At 30.5% G+C, this 16,749-nt stretch overlaps 3 protein-coding genes across 6 annotated transcripts; all 3 read left to right on the plus strand.

The window, feature by feature from the left end:
• Positions 1 to 73: 73 nt before the first annotated feature.
• LOC123910043 (probable disease resistance protein At1g61190) lies at positions 74 to 8,918 on the plus strand. 3 transcript variants are annotated; one of them, XM_045961072.1, is made up of 4 exons: positions 74 to 360; positions 700 to 1,176; positions 6,400 to 7,819; positions 8,190 to 8,918. In XM_045961072.1, exons 3-4 carry the CDS (start codon positions 6,606 to 6,608, stop codon positions 8,266 to 8,268), a joined length of 1,293 nt encoding a protein of 430 aa, XP_045817028.1. In that variant the 5' UTR covers positions 74 to 360; positions 700 to 1,176; positions 6,400 to 6,605; the 3' UTR covers positions 8,269 to 8,918. The 3 variants fall into 3 exon arrangements, with proteins under 3 accessions (XP_045817028.1, XP_045817043.1, XP_045817035.1); XM_045961079.1 differs by lacking the exon at positions 74 to 360 and adding an exon at positions 373 to 572; XM_045961087.1 differs by lacking the exon at positions 700 to 1,176.
• Positions 1,175 to 4,613, plus strand: LOC123910069. Of its 2 annotated transcripts, XM_045961107.1 has the most exons (8): positions 1,175 to 2,435; positions 2,541 to 2,790; positions 2,876 to 3,082; positions 3,175 to 3,267; positions 3,357 to 3,458; positions 3,585 to 3,962; positions 4,081 to 4,163; positions 4,381 to 4,613. In XM_045961107.1, exons 5-8 carry the CDS (start codon positions 3,405 to 3,407, stop codon positions 4,445 to 4,447), a joined length of 582 nt encoding a protein of 193 aa, XP_045817063.1. In that variant the 5' UTR covers positions 1,175 to 2,435; positions 2,541 to 2,790; positions 2,876 to 3,082; positions 3,175 to 3,267; positions 3,357 to 3,404; the 3' UTR covers positions 4,448 to 4,613. The 2 variants fall into 2 exon arrangements, with proteins under 2 accessions (XP_045817063.1, XP_045817072.1); XM_045961116.1 differs by lacking the exons at positions 2,541 to 2,790; positions 2,876 to 3,082.
• Positions 8,919 to 9,057: 139 nt separating the features above from the next.
• LOC123910062 lies at positions 9,058 to 11,071 on the plus strand. Its single transcript, XM_045961097.1, has 2 exons — positions 9,058 to 10,439; positions 10,786 to 11,071. Exon 1 carries the CDS (start codon positions 9,616 to 9,618, stop codon positions 10,306 to 10,308), a length of 693 nt encoding a protein of 230 aa, XP_045817053.1. The 5' UTR covers positions 9,058 to 9,615; the 3' UTR covers positions 10,309 to 10,439; positions 10,786 to 11,071.
• The last annotated feature ends 5,678 nt before the right edge of the window (positions 11,072 to 16,749 follow it).

Raw genomic sequence — 16,749 nt, forward strand, 5'->3', positions numbered from 1 at the left:
ATTTTTTCTATATCTAGATGCTTTACATGTTAAAAATGATTTATAGTTCACAATTTGTTCCCTCTGCTTCATTTTCATAGTCTCCAAATGTTTGAAAAATCAACAAAATAATATATACCTCAAAATTTTAAGATAAGATTGAATTAACACACTAGCTACCTTCTCGACTGTACCCTACCTATCCCTTCTAACAATCAACACATTACATACTAATTTCTCACACAAATTCTCATTAAAATAAGCAAAAAGGATTCACATCTTCAATCTCAATTCTCAAATGAGCAAAATCAGTGTCAACCTCAAATCCTCAATCTTAAATTTTCTACTAATTGTAAGCTTACGGGTGATTGAAAATATAAGGTAAAGTGAGTATTTCAATTTTTCCCTATTCTTTTATGGCAAATGCTAAACAGTGCCCCTGGGGCACTGTTTAAGAAACAATAAAGTAACTGGATCCCACACGTTTTACCTTGGTTGAAGAGACAGAGTACATCTGCTGATAATTAAATTAAATAAAAAAACCTAAAAATATAAAACGCTTTGTCTATTAGCTTTCCACCTCTTTCTTCTAGGTACTATTTCTCTCACCACTTTGCATACCATCCACCCTCATCTTCTTCTTCTCCGATTCTTCATTCAACAATTGATACAAGTTGAGTTTCCGGCGACTCCGATGATTGATTTGTTTTTTTTCCGCAGATAAGCTCTTCGGCCGGCAACCATGCTCATCGGTCGAAATTTTCGCTGCCGTCTTGCCGGTGAAACTGGTTTGCTTTAACCTATGTCTAGCTTGATCTCTTCGTTGACGAATCTCACCGACCCAACATTCCTTTTCGCCGGCGACTATTCACCAATGATTTCCCCGGCGTTCAATATCATCTTTCACCAGAAAAGGAAAAGGAACGATTTTTGTTCAATGGCTCAACAGATCTCATAGTTTGTTGTGTTTACTGTTTGCAAAATAAAAAAAAATAAAAAAAAAACGGTGGTGTTTTATTAATTGCAGACTTTTTACTTTTATCAAGGTTTAATAAGTGGGACCCATTTAATTTATTGTTCCTTAAACAGTGTCCCAGGGGCACTGTTTAGCAGCACCCTTCTTTTATTTGTTGACTTTCTTGTTTAATTTGAAGTTACTACACTCATCCTTAATGTCAGGCTGCTGCAACAATACGGGTGAGTTCAATTTCCTTTCTTTTTCTTTTTTTTTAATAAAAAATTCAATTATTTTCTTTATACTATATATACACTACAAGAATTGATAGTTTTTGCTGCGACTTTTTTGCAACAATTTAAGTGTTGTTGGGAAGTATAATACATTATCAGCAATATTGTAACGAGATCGTTGCTAAAAACAACAATCACATCCTTAATTTTAGGTAGTGGGTGGTAATTTTATTTAAATTTAAAATAATTAAATACTTAAAGAAACAACTTCCTAATAATTCAATAATTTAACTCTAATTTGCTATAATTTAACTCAGTTCTCTTAGTAATTCAATATTCCATTTTTTTATAGGAATTAAATACAAAATTTGATAATTTTACAGGATAAAACTATATTAAACCCAAGAAATAATAATAATAATAATAATAATAATAATAATAATAATAATAATAATAATAATGCTTGTGCTTAAAAAAATAATAAAAGAAATGAACTTCCTCTTACGGAAAATAAATAAATAAATCAGTACTTGTTTTGTGCCATGGAGGATGTATATGATTTTTCATATAGCTCATTACGTTTACACATAAATAATATTGTGGATTAAAAAAATAAATAAATTACATACGTGCTGCAGTATTTAATATTTAATTTATCCACAATAAGTTCAAAAAAAAAACATTGAAGACAAAAAAAAAAAATTATATCAATCAGGTAACCAATTCATGCCTATTAGTGCTTATAAAAAAAAAAAAAATTCATGCCTATCACTAAGTAAGTAATTCATGTCTATCGTGTAAACCAAAAAAAATTCATGCCTATCAATTAGGTAACTAACCCACCCTTTTTTTTTTGCATCAGACTAATCCACCGTATTAATTTATAAATCACTTTTTCTTGCTTAGTGACTCACTTAGTGGTGAGAAAATGCTGGAAGCCATGAACTTACATTGCAGTTTTCTCACTGTATAATTTTTTAGGCGCTAAATGAATTGTAAAATTTAGCTGCTGAATTTATTTTCATTCTAAGATGAAAAATCAAATGTTTCCACTAATCATATATGCTGCACTTTTTTTGGAAACTGCCAATATAGGAAACCATTTCAAACCTCTACTCATTTATAAACATTCTGTCATGAATCTAAATATGCTCTGCAAACTCCACTTGCTTACACCATGAGAATCTCATAATGGAGCATCCAAATCATCAATCAAATTCAATTCATCCAAACCCTTCCAAGTGCTAATATGGATTTACTTCAAAAAGGTAGAATAATTTGACTTCTTTTTATGTTAATTTCCTTCTTTTTTTTAACCATGCTTCTTTGAGTCTATCTTAACTTCTTTTTATGTTCTTGATATAAATAAAAAGAATGTACCAAAAAAAAAAAAATGGAAGAGGTAAAACTGCAGGTTTAGGTGTTGCAAAGAAAAAGAGGAAGAGTGCTACAGGAAAATTAGATGTTTTTATTCCGGACGATAAAATGGTAGTCGTTGGGCCAGGAGCTTCTGGTTTTGTTACTGAATTCTCCACTATTACTAAGAAGCGTGCCCCTCTCAATGTTGAGAATTGGAAAGACATTTCTGAAGATGATAAAGAAAATATAGTATCAAAAGTTCTGGTAATCTTAATTTCATACACATGGTTTTTTGTTTCTTGAGTTAATAGTATTTAATAATGATTTTTATTTCCGTCATTAAATGTAGGATACTTTTGACATTGATGAATGAGAGCATAATAGAGATGTTATACTTGAAACATCAAGAAGACTCTCCCGAAATCATAGGGCAAGACTTCATAGCCACTATAAAAAATTTGAAACAAATGAGCAACCTTTAGAGAACAAACCTGATGAAGTGGATGAAGATGATTGGGCATATTTGGTAAATTATTTTTCAAGCCCTGAGTACAAGGTATTTTGGAATTAAAATATTATAGATTTACTAATTAAGATGTATAATGCAATATAAATTAAAGTTTTTTTTTTTTTTTTGTATTATCTTAGGCAATGAGTGAAAGGAACAAATCAAACAAAGCAAAACAAGTCATCAATTATATATGTGGACGAAAATCTTTTCAAGCTATTAGCTATGATGCGGTAATAATATATTAAAAGATGACAATTTATTACTAATTTTCTATTATATTATAATGTATTAATATAATGTTTTGTGTTTGTATTTTTAGAGAAATCCTGAGACTTGAAAAGAGCCTAATTTTCAAGATTTATGGCAAATGACTCATATGAAGAATAGTGGAGAATGGATAGATGGAGCTAGAGAAGTTCATGTATGACTTTTTTTTTTTTTTGACAAACAAGTTCATGTATGACTTAATTATTATATTTATTAATAGTTTCAATGAACTTTTATTTTCAATTATGAATTATAATTTTGATTTACTTTCCTTTAATAGTTGAAGGTCCAAGAAGCAACTTCTGATATATTGCAAGACATTAATGAAGATGTTGATGAAGACCAAATTATTAATGAGGCTTTCCAATCAATTGTGGGAAAGCGAATTGGGTATTGTCGCGGTCTTGGAGTTGGAATTAAACCAACAAGAGGAAAATCTTCAGCTTTAAATCAAGAGTTAGCAAGTGAACGTAAAAAGAGACATGATATAAAAATAAAATTGAAAGAGAGGTTGAAACTCAACTTCAAGAAGAGCGTCGCAAAAGACAAGAAATGGAAACACAATTCGAAGAGACCCAAAGACAGCTTGAATAACCGCATGGAGAAGCAACTTGAGGAAAAATTGGCACATATTTTTTTTAGAAGGAATCCTTTTACTGTAAGTATGGATTAAATAGTAAAAAATAATAATAAATCAATATTTTTTTACAAGTTTATTAGTTTAGTATTTTTAATCTTTCATTGATCTTTGTGTTTTGATTTGAACATTTATATAGGCTGGACAATTTTCTAGTGTTAGGAACAATGCAGCATACCATGATCATAGAGTTGAAAGTACTGGTAACATATGGGCACAAAGGTATTCTTATTTTCTTATTTTACTCTTTTTCTTTGGTACATTTTTTATATTACTCTTAATTTGTATTAATAAGTGCATAAGTTGAGTTCTATAATTATGTTATTTAATAATTTAATTGTTTTTGGTAGCTGACCTTTTTTTTTTTTAATATATTTACTTTTATACATTATTCATTGACATACTAAACTTGTAAAAAAAATTTGGCTAAAAATTGCAGGGAAATCATGGAAGCTTCAACTACTTTACGAAGAGAGGGTCAAGATAAAGTTAGGAGATTTAATTAATATATGTTGTAATCTTATTTTATATTTTTCCTCATTTTCTTGTGTTTCTGTTTTCTTTTTAAGTTTGGTAGAGAAATTCGTGTGTTTCTTTGAAGGGAAACAAACATAACTCTTATGTAAACCAAATTTATGATATTTATTTATTTATGTTAATTAAATTTATTTATATTGTGTTCATTTTTTTTCGTTACGAAAATAATTTATATTTAAATGTCAAACTATATGGCTACAACTTATAAATAAACTCTATGGCTACAACTTTTATTATGGGCAAAAGAAAAAAAAAATATAATAACAAAGATTACAAATTGTTGAAAAAAATGTTATCGCAACAACTTTAGTTGTTAAGATAAGTTAGATATAACAACAATTTTTGTTGGAAAAGTTAACTTATCCCAACAAAATTTTAAAAAATGGCAACAAATAATATTGTTGCAAAAAACCAATAAACGGCAACAATATTAAATTTCGCTGCAAAACTTTTTGTAACGGAACTTATCGCAACAACCAGCAGCGACTTTTTGGTTGTTGGGGTAAAGCTCTTTTGCAACAACTTTTGACATTTCCCAACGACTTTTTTCGTTGCGAAAAATGTGTTTTCTTGTAGTGTATATTTTGGTGGATTCTAGGGTGAGAGCTCTATTAAGTCCTTCACCGGTGAGGTAGACAAAATACACCATCCGATTTGGTTAATGGTTGAGATTCATTAAAGATAAACATTAGAACATCAACATATTCCCACACACAATCATGTCTATACCTCTCTCCAATTGTGTAACCGTCCCATGATGCTTCAATGGTGAAATTTCACAAAGTCCACCAAATTTTGCTCTATAATAGAAACCAGTTTTTTCCAAACTCTCAATGGCATCTTATAATCAATGAGAACTCATTTGCCCAAAACATTGACATCGAAAGAGAAACATGTTAGTATTTATTATCATTCGAACTTAAAATTGGAAAGCAACATTATAAACTGCTAATTCAATCAAAACAATTGTAAAAAGTGTTTTTTTATACGTAGCAAGTTGGTCCTAGGCACTAAATTCCAACTTCACATGGCCAAAAATATCATTAAGATTTAAAAGAGTACTGTATAGGCAATGGAGAGGGAAACATAGAGGAAAAAAAGTTCAAGCATAGAGAGAAAGAGTGAGATTTAGAAATTGGATCTAGTGTGGTGATGAAATATTAGATCAAGCAGATTAATTTAATCGAACAGTGAAATTAAATGATACACCGGTGAGGGACTTAATAGAGCCCTCATCCTATAATCCACCATATATTTCACATAATGCTCAAAATATATATTTACTTAATTTAAGGATTAAATATGTTTTTTTTTACAAAAGGATTAATATTTTTATAATATTTTCATAAATCATTTAAAAATAGTCCTCTTGGGTCTTATATATATATATAGGCTTTGGCTGATGTGCAATAGTGTAGAAAGTCTTTTATGGTGCACAAATTAATGAATAATAGTATAACGAACACGAATTTTACAAAATTCACCATTGGATTGAAATTTTATATCATATGGATTATCCATAATTTTTTTTAAAGAAATTGAAAATTATTTGGTATGTTATTTAATACCATTAATCTTAATCTATTTCAATAACATATTAAACGATTTTAAATTTTTGTAAAATTTAACATAAATAATCTATATATGATATAAAGCATATTACCTATAATTAATTTAATAGCGACTATCAATTAATCCGTCAAAAAAAAAAACGACTATCAATTAATTATAGGTATTAGATTTTAAAATTTATATTCTTTAAAGTGTTATTTGAACAGTGTAACATTATTCAAATACTACTAATTGTAATTTGATTTCTCCCTTATATACACACGCACGCTAAAAACTATGCTGATTTACATATTTCTATATAAAATTTTGCAATGCATATACATATACTTATTCTATATTATTTTTCCAGTTGATTTCAAAAAAGAAAAGAACTGATTGGTTACACATCGAGATTTTGTGCGTGACAAAATTGAAAGAACTCATAATAAAACTGGAAAGGTTAGCGATGTTGTGTTTGAGTGGCTAAAGGAAACAGATATACTCATACAACAGTTGGAGAATCTGTCGGCACAAGCAATAACAAGAAAACAATTTAAAAAATTGTTGAAAAGAGTAATGGAACAGAACACGAAAGTACCTTCAGGAAATTACATTCAGGAATCTTCAACTCCAATTCCAAGTTTAGAACACTTCTCTTCAGGAAATTTAATGTGTTTTAATTCTAGAGAGAAGATCTCCGATCAACTTTTTGTGGCATTGAAAGATGATAGTTCTATGATTGGATTGTATGGTAGCCAGGGCTCGGGTAAAACAACATTGGTGGAAGCAATGGCCAAAAAAGTAAAGTATTTAGAGATTTTTCATGAGGTTTTATTTGTCAAGGTAACCCAAAATTCAAATATTAGAACAATGCAAGATGAAATTGCTAACTCATTAAATATGAAATTTGATAAAAACAGTGAATCTGGAAGAGCCAGAGAAATATTCTCAACAATAGAAAGTATGAATTGTCCAATTCTAGTCATTTTTGATAATGTTCCAGCAAAATTCGACCCAGAAGATATAGGCATTCCTTGTAATAGTAATCGCTGCAAGATTCTTTTGACCACTTGTTGCCAAAAAGATTGTGACTTGTTGTCCGGTCAAAGGGAGATTCAACTTGATCCTTTATCTAGACTGGAAGCTTGGAGTTTGTTTCAAAAACATTCATGTTTTTATGATGATGAGAAATACTCGAGATTTGACTTATTGAATGTGGCATATGAAGTTGCTTTAGAATGTGAAGGGTTACCTAGAACAATTAAAGATGTGGGATCTTTCTTAAAAAGTAGACCAATTGAAGAATGGAAAACAACACTAGATATTCTGAAACATTCAATGGCCAAATGGCAAATTTTTCTTAGTTTTAGAGGAGAAGATACACGTTACTCTTTTACAGGTTATCTTTATCAAGCTTTATCTCAAGCGGGATTCAAGACCTTCATGGATGATGGAGGACTGCATACTGGAGACCAAATTTCACCCTCTCTTGTAAATGCAATTGAAGCATCGAGGCTTTCGATTATTGTTTTATCTGAAAACTATGCAAATTCCTCATGGTGTCTTGAAGAACTTGTCAAGATTCGTGAGTGTATGAAGTTGAAGAATCAATTAGTTTGGCCTATCTTTTACAAAGTGGACCCATCAGACATAAGGCATCTGAGAAAATGTTATGGCAAAGACATGGATCGACATGAAAATAATTTTGGAATTAACTCAGAAAGAGTGCAGAAATGGAGGTCAGCTTTGTTTGAAGTGTCTAATTTATCCGGAAAGGCTTATACAACCGGGTATGTAATATACTTCAAAAAACTTCTATTTGTATTATTCCATATAATAACCATTTTTTACTCTGCCAGTGATAGATTAAGGACATCATATAGTATAATTCCATTCTTTTTAAAAGCATGTGACTTGTTAAAAAAGAAATATGGTCTTCTTTATATCTATCAATTTAAGCATGATTTGAATAACAAGAAAGACATGAATATTTTGTTGTTAAAGTTTTGTTTTTAGTTTCAGGTGCAAGTTTTCTATTTTATGTGACGGCTTGTTCTTGTGAAAAATTATAGTCATATTAAACTTTATATGTTTTTTGACTGAATAAATTCAAAGCTATCTATATAATTGAATTGACAGATCTTGTACATACTTTTGCAGGTACGAATATGAATTTATTCAAAAGATCGTGGAAGATGCCAATCGTATTAAAAGTCGTTTGCAAATACGAAGAGCATAATATGGACTTGAAAGAAGATTTTTTTTTTGATAGAAGATGTTAATCATATTAAAGATGTTAATCATATTAAAGATTGTTTTGCATATCGAAGATTAACCACATAAAAGCTATTATGTAAGGTACGAACGTTAGCTCTTTCTCTAAAACAATGAAGCCAATCCATAAGAATACAATGAAGCCAATCCAAGAGTGACCCTAAGGCGACAATCGGAACAGCAACCAGTTCCAGCTGAGCAAGTCAATCAAAACACTATGATGTACACATCGTCGATACTGGATGTTTTCTGCATAATGTAACAGGATGGCATCATGGCAGTTAAAACAGGTTGAAGAGAATTTATCTCAGTGGAACCAATGTTGGCCGAAGCAATGGGTGTCAGATGGGGCTTGCAGACTGCACTGGAAATAGGCCTGAGGGACATTACATTAGCCACAATCGAAACTACGTGTTGCCAACTTGAAGAAGTTTCTTAAATCCAAAATAGAAATTATTTTGCAGTGAATTTAGAGCCGTGAAACCTCTGAGTTTCTGCCCCTTGTATCCTTTCTGCATGTGTAATACAGAAATTCAGTGAATTATCTGTGTGTTATGTATGGAGAAGTCAGAGAGTTTATTGAAAGTTCACATATTATTGCTATTTTGCTATTCAGTCATAGAGTTTATCATCTATTACCCCCCCCCCCCCCCCCCCCCCCCCGCCCCCATGTGACGTGTATCTTGATCAATCCCCCCCCCCCTCTCCCCTCATGTGACGTGGCACATATGCAGTTAACAGCCACATCATCAAAATAGACGCAGTAAATGGAGCAGGGGGCAATTTGATTGAAGTTTTACAATTTCAGGGGGCTATTTGCCTATTTCCAAATATCATGGGGTATTTGACGAATTTTGAAATTTCAAAGGGAGGTATTTGGCATTTCACTCCTTCTCTGTGCAATCAAAAATTTAGTTGATCAAGTGGTAGAATTGATAGGACAAAAATTCAAATGTCTGGAATAATGTATTTGAATCTGCAACGTTAATGTCATTGAATCTGCACTGAATTTGGATCAAAACAAACCTGCAAATCTGAACAAAAACAAACATCGTACCAAGACGAAAAATCAAAACAAAAACTCCGCACTAGACAGAACACCAGATGAAAAAATCATGAAAGAGAAAACTCGAATGAAATCTAATAAGGGGTCGAAATTTGACTTTCGAATTTCTCTCTCCGATATGAATCTACTATTTTTTTTTTTTTTTAAAAAAAAATGATTCATAAGACTCTAAACGACATCGTATCCCCACATTCCCTTTCCTTAGAATTCTAGGGTTTTATCCAACATTTCCCTCCCAAACCAACAATGGCTTTTTCTCTAACTCAGACCAAATTCACATTTCAATTCAACTCTTATCACAGACACAAACCCCTTCTACCAAAATCCCTCAAAACGTTAATCTCAATGTCACAGGGAAAATCCAAAAGACCAATTTGCCCTTCATGTTCCAAACCCACTCGAACTTGTCTCTGCTCTCGAATCCTCACCTCTCCAATCCCTAATTCCATCAATGTAACCATTCTTCAACACGCTCTTGAGTGTAATCACCCTCTTAATTCTACCAGAATTGCTAAAATGGGTCTCAAGAATCTCACAATTGCCACTGTTTCTGATGTTAAATTTGAATCTCAATTCCTTATTCACTTATTTGATTCCAATTTGTCAAAATGTTTGTTTTCTGATGAAATTGAAGATGCCCATGATTTGTTTTGTGATAAAGATTCAAACTTGATTGATATTGATAGTGCTGGTTTGAAAAATGATGTTGAAGATGTTATTTTCAATAATTCTAGGGTTGAAACTGTGAATCAAGTGAATGATGATGATGGTGGTGTTGTTGTGAATGATGAAGTTAAGAAAATTTCAATTCGTCGAAATGGTGATGATGTAACTAGTGGTTATGGAGGACCTGTGCCATTACTGTTACTATTACCAAATATGGTTCAATTACATCTTTGTCTCATATTTGGATGCAGAAATGTGAATCTAATGAGTTAGGTTTTGACAAGATTTTGTCTTGTGTTGAAGCATGTGAAGCACTCTCAAAAGGGTTTATGGTGAAGAAGTTGCAAAGGAAGCAGTTGAATGGGGAAAAAAATGTGGAAGAGTATGAAGAATTTGAGCTTGAGGTTTGTCCTGGATCGGTTTTACTTTTTCCTTCTGATAATGCTGTTAGTGTTTGCTTTGAAGGCAGTTGGGGAGAATCACAAGGGTTTGGATAATCTATTGGATACTTTTGAGTGTATGGTTGATGACCAAAGGCTATTAATTTAAGCATGATTTGACTAACAAGAAAGACATGACTATTTTGTTGTATAAGTTTTGTTTGAGGTTTCAGTGCAGGTTTTCTATTCTATGTGGCAGCTTGTTCTTTTGAAAAATTATAGCCATATTAAACATTATATGTTTTCTGACTGAATAAATTCAAAACTATCTGCATAACTGAATTGAAAGATCTTGTACATACTTTTGCAGGTACGAATATGAATTTATTCAAAAGATCGTGGAAGATGCCAATCATATTAAAAGTCGTTTGCAAATAGGAAGCATATAGATATGTTAACTACAATTACATGTTCCTAAAAAAGTATAAGTATTAGCTGGATATCTCGCAGTCAACTTGATTTCATGTCAGATATATATGTGTATTTCTGCTTGTATCTGAGATATAGAAAAAATAAACTCTTCTTCACCAAAGGGTTGCTTTTTGTATTAAAAAGCTATCAGAGATAATTGATAAAAGCATATTTGTATTCTTCAACTGTCATTTGTCTATTACCTGTTACAGTTTTTCTATCATACTTGCTTATGTTGACTCTTAGCTAGGGGCCTAGATAGATATCACTATATCATGTTAATACCCAATTTTATGGTCAATATTGGTGATTTTTCTAGGAAACTAGGACTTCATTGACTTGTACATATCTTTGTCCCAAAACAAGTAGTTAATCACAGATTAATATGTTAAGTTATTTAATATTAAAAATTATTAAAAAAATCAATAATATTAAATTATGTAATATCTTATATACTAATATTTATTTTTATGTATTAAGTAAAATGTTAACGAGTATCTTTAGGGCACTCTTTAAACATCCTAAATAGTAATTTTTTGTAAAAATTGTAAAACTGTGTGAAGTTAACATATTGCAAATTGATACGTTTCATTTTTTCCATATATTATTCACTTTTAGGTATAATTTGGAATCATGAGGCTAACTTGACAAAAAAGAAATCTTTATCTTTATTATATAAATTTGAGGCTTATTTTATAAGTCCTCATTAAATGCTTGCTTTCACCACATTCTTTCTTATAATTTTGCATTTAATTTTTGTATTATAAAGGAAACAATTCAAGTACTTTTTTTTTTTTGTTTGACTAATAATTCAAATACTTAACCAAGTTGCTTGGGCTCCAGTGGCAAGGAGCTCCTTCCAAGGACGTATCCGGGGAATACCAGGTTCGATTCCCAGAGGGAACAACGCTTGGCCAGTGCGCATGCCTCTACGCACAGCCGGATTAGTCGTCCACCTTTGGTGGGTCGGAAACCGGTGCGAAAGCAAAAAAAATAATAATAATTCAAATACTTAAATGCCTTTCATCCACGATTTTTTTTATTAAGAAATATTGATTTTGTTTCAGTTACCACTAATACTTTTTTTTATTTGCATCACATATTATAAATTGTGTTTTTTTTTATACTCATATTATAAATTGTGTGCATCAGCATCACAATTATTTTTAATAGAAAATTTATTTTTTCAAACATGATTGAATTTTTTTTAAATAAAGAAGAGTTTTGATTTAACGACTAAGTTAGTATTTATTATGTCGATCAAATTATAGCTTAAAATGATCAAATTTTAAGTTATAATTTAAATTACACATACCAACTGCTGTGAAATAAAAGGGTAATTATTTATCTTTGTAAGTAAACTTCAAGCCATTATGTTTAATTTGAGAAATTATGAAAAAATTTCAGCTTAATAATTATTTCTTTAACTTAAGCACATGAGTCCGTTAACTATATCCATTATAATTTCATTATTTTTTTATGAAATTTGATTATTATATCCTTAATTAAATTGAGCTGAAGCTTTTATTGGAAATTTCTACAAGCAATTGAGGATGCAAAGAGAAGAGTGTTGTGCTTAGAAAGTATATTTAGGATTAAATTAGCTTTTTATTAAGAATAAATAAAATAATTCTCTATGTTGTTAAATTAGGAGCATTAGCTGTGAGGATCCATTGTACATTAGAGGGTTATGTTAGTTCTGTTTGCCAACATTCAATTTCATTATCATCAAATAAAGTTTATGTTAAAAGGATATTGAAAAATTGGACTCACTTTCTTTTAGACATGTTTCAACTATATGTCCTTCAATTTTCTAAAAAGAATAAAATATTAACTATACTAATATTTTTCATTTTAAAAATTATTACTTTATGCACTGCTGTCCTACTTTTATAAGACATCAAATATATAATTTTCTAATAAATATTTATAAACTAATTGAGTTGTTGCAACCAGCATGACTATCAATATTTGACTAGAGTTTGTATAAGTAAATTAAAAAATAGATGGTTGTTTTTCGCTCGACATATTGCTCATACTAAAAAAAAATCTTATTAAAATATATTTTTTAATAGGATTTTTATACTATTAGAAAATATGTTTCGATAAAATTTACATTACAAAAAAAATATCTTTTAGAAAATGAGAGAAATTTTTATCAATTGAGACGGACAAAGAACAACTATCTAAAAAATATATAGGATAACCAAATTTATGTATAACTAATCAACTTTGATTCAGCTTTGCCTTCCATTTTCATGATTATATTCATTGATGACTTATGAGGCAAGCCAATTTACTTTTTTTTTTTTTTTTTAGCGTAAACCAATTTACTTACTATATGAATCAACATTAAAAATGATTTAAGTTATGATGAAAGACATTGATGTCCCCAATTGTACTATAGAGAGTTGTTGCTTTCTTGTTTTTCTTAATCATGACATATGACTGATGAAATGACCAACTTGTGTGCATTACTAAAAGCATGTTGGAATTCTTTTCTATGACAATTGAATGAATGCATGGCAACACCTGAAAATATTTGGATTTCAACTATCTACCCAATAATACGTCGGTGGATTGAAACCAAACTGTCATATTTCACCGGTTCAATTTTTTAGTCTTGTTTTAAAAAATTGAAATAAACATTATAAAATTTAAACTATTCAATTTTAATCCAACGATTATCAATATTTCGACTATACAATTGTGGAAAATTTAGTGAAATTGTTTTTGTGAAACCCATCAATTTGGTTGTGAAGATTTTTAGGTTTCAAGATTTGGGGAAAAATTGAATATTGAAGCTTGAGTTTTTAATATTTGATTTTCAGAATTTTTGGGTAATGAACTTTTCTGGATTTTTTATTTTTTGGTGATGAAGATGTTGAATTTTTTTTTTTTTGTATTTCTGGGTTTATAGATGTATAACTATAGTTAAGTACTACATTGAACAAATATGAAGAAAAAAAAACAAAAAGGAAAGGAAACAACACAGTTTCTCCACTGCATGTGGCAGAGTGGCGATGATATCACATTTACTGGCATCACTTCATTAGTCTTTGATTTATTCTCAATTTGAACATGTTCTTAGTCTTTGAAAAATCATGAAATTGATTCAATTTTTTATAATTTTAATTGATGTGGGTGATTGTTATAATTTTAAGTTTTTTTATTTTTTAAGAAAGAAGATGAATATATGAAGATATCGATGAAGATTGATAAACAGTGTTCAACAAAATCTGGATTTATTAAATTTAAATAAAAAACTATTTAACAAAATAAAATTCACAATTTTTAATAAAAAATAAGAAAAAACAAGGATTTATATGTAAATATTATAAAAGATAAAGGACCTATATGGGAAAAATAAAAGATAAAGGACTAAAATGTTACAAACGTGTTATAAATAAATAAGATAAAGGACCTATATGTTACATGGTAAAAGATAAAGGACCAAAGTGTTACAAATAAATAAGATAAAGGACCAATGATGTAATTTTGCCAAAAATGTATTTATAGTTAACTTTACGTATTTCAATGCAAAGTAGGGTTATGTTTTGAAAAATAATACTAAATGATGTATAATTATATGAAAAATGGTGAATAATACACAAAGAGAAACGAAAATTTTATGGATCTTAATTTTGTAAGGCTGTTGTCTTTGTAATTAGTTTCAGTTTTGTGAATAAATTGTTTTGTAATTAGAATTTCTAATGCTTTTTAAGTGCTAGTCTAACAATTCCACTAATTACTAGTAATAAAAGTGTTTAAGTAAATGAAACTCATTTTATCATTAAAATCAACGCAAAACTAATTATTATCTTAAAAAATAAAATATTATTGAGGAATCGAATATCTACAAATAAAGTCATCATTTGCCTCTAATTATGTTATATATACAATTTAAAAATGAATATAAAATTAAACAGAAATTTGCAACTGGTAATGTCAAGTACTTCAATTTAGAATTTTATTGAGCAAACTGTCACTTTGGTCCCTGAAAGTGGCACTCGCTGTCATACTAGTCCCTGAATCATCAAAAAACAATTTAAGGTCCCTGAAAGTAACTTCCGTTAATCAGAATAGTCCCCGACGTTAGTTTGCATCAAAGAACCGTTTGGTAGTGCTGATGTGGCCATTTTGTTGACTTTACTGACCAATACGTGTCATTTCTTTTTAAAAATTGATGCCACGTAGGCAGGGACCAAATTGATGGTAAAAAAATAAAAAAAAAGGTAGATGGATTTTTTTTTTTTTTACGGTAGATGGTTCTATTTTGTTTCATCTCTCTATCTCCTCTCATTTTCACTCTTCCTTTCTCAAAGTGACAAAGCAATTGTCACTCATCTTCTTCATCAATCACCCTTCCTCCATTGTTATTGATTATTAACTTCATTGTTTTGTTCATCATCATCGAGACAGCGTGCGATTTCGGCAAAACAAGGTAAAATTTTTCGTCAATCTATTCTGTTTTTCGTCACTTTTGTGTCCTTAATAATGGTGTTCTTGTGTTGGGTTTAGTAGTTTCTTAAGTTTTTTTGTTGTTGTTGTTTCCTCAAAAACACATTTTTCAAGTTTATAGTGTGTTAGTGTCTATGTGGTTGTTAACAATGTTGCTATTTTAGGGCTTTTTTCATACTTGTGTTTCTTTTTGTTTAATGATGTTGTAGAAGTGTATTTGTGGATGTTTAGTTATATTATATAGTTGTATTTTAAGATTAGGAATTTTTTTAGGGTTTCATAAAAATGTAATGTATTTGAATGTGTTTTTAAATTATTGTTTTGCTATCATTTTTAGGATGGAAACTGAAACTGAGTTAACACTGATCTTCCACCATGGTGGAAATTTCATCAAGTTTGGAAGTGCCGACTTGCAGTACATTCGAGGTCAAATGTGTGTGTGGGAAGGACTTGAAGTTGATTTCCTCAACAAATTAGACTTAGAAGCCATGGTGAAGAAGTGTGGGCGCTACTTTAACATTAGCCATATATGGTATTTGCTCCCTAAGATGACCATGCTTGATGGTTTAAGGGAATTGGTTAATGATAAAGACTTTATGGACATGGTTAGTGTTGCTAAGGATAACAACAATGAGATTGAGTTGTATTTTGAACATGGCATCGAGGTACCTCTAATCATCACACCTGCAAGTGAAGCTGAGCCTGAGGTGGAGGGGCAAAATGTGACTGATGCTGAGCCTGTGCAAAATGTGTCTGAGGTGGAGGTGGAAGTGCAAAATGAGCCTGATGTGGAGGTGCAAAATGAGCCTGAGGTGGAGGTGCAAGTTTCTGATGCTGAGACTGAGGTGGATGGTGATTATGATGCTGAGACTGAGGTGGATAGTGTGGTGGATGGTGATTCGGATGCTTACACTGAGGTGGATGATGATTCTGATGCTGAGAATGCAGATTTAGATGCAGCATTTGTATGGCATAATGATGATGATGGAGGTGATGTTCAAGAGAATATCATTCATGAAAATGTTATTCATTCAAGTAGTGAAGAAGAACATAATTCTTATCATTCAGAGGAGTTAAAAAGTCCCATTAGCACTGATGATGAATTTGAAGGCAAGGAGAGAGAGGTATTTCCACAATTTAATGAAGCTGAATTTGGTCAAGTCCATCTAGAAAAAGGCATGGAGTTTGAAACACTAACAACCTTTAAAAAGGCTGTTAGTGATTATTCTATAGCATTAGGTAGAGAATTTAGGTGGGCAAAGAATGACAAGGTAAGGGCAAGAGCAAAATGCAAGAATGAAGAGTGTCATTGGGAAATATTTTGTTCATGGAGTAATGTGAATAGGAGCTTTCAAATTAAGACATTTGAAACCGAACATTCATGTTGTAGGGTGTTCAAAAA

Source organism: Trifolium pratense, linkage group LG1, assembly GCF_020283565.1.
Source record: "Trifolium pratense cultivar HEN17-A07 linkage group LG1, ARS_RC_1.1, whole genome shotgun sequence".
In the NCBI taxonomy this organism is placed as follows: domain Eukaryota; kingdom Viridiplantae; phylum Streptophyta; class Magnoliopsida; order Fabales; family Fabaceae; genus Trifolium; species Trifolium pratense.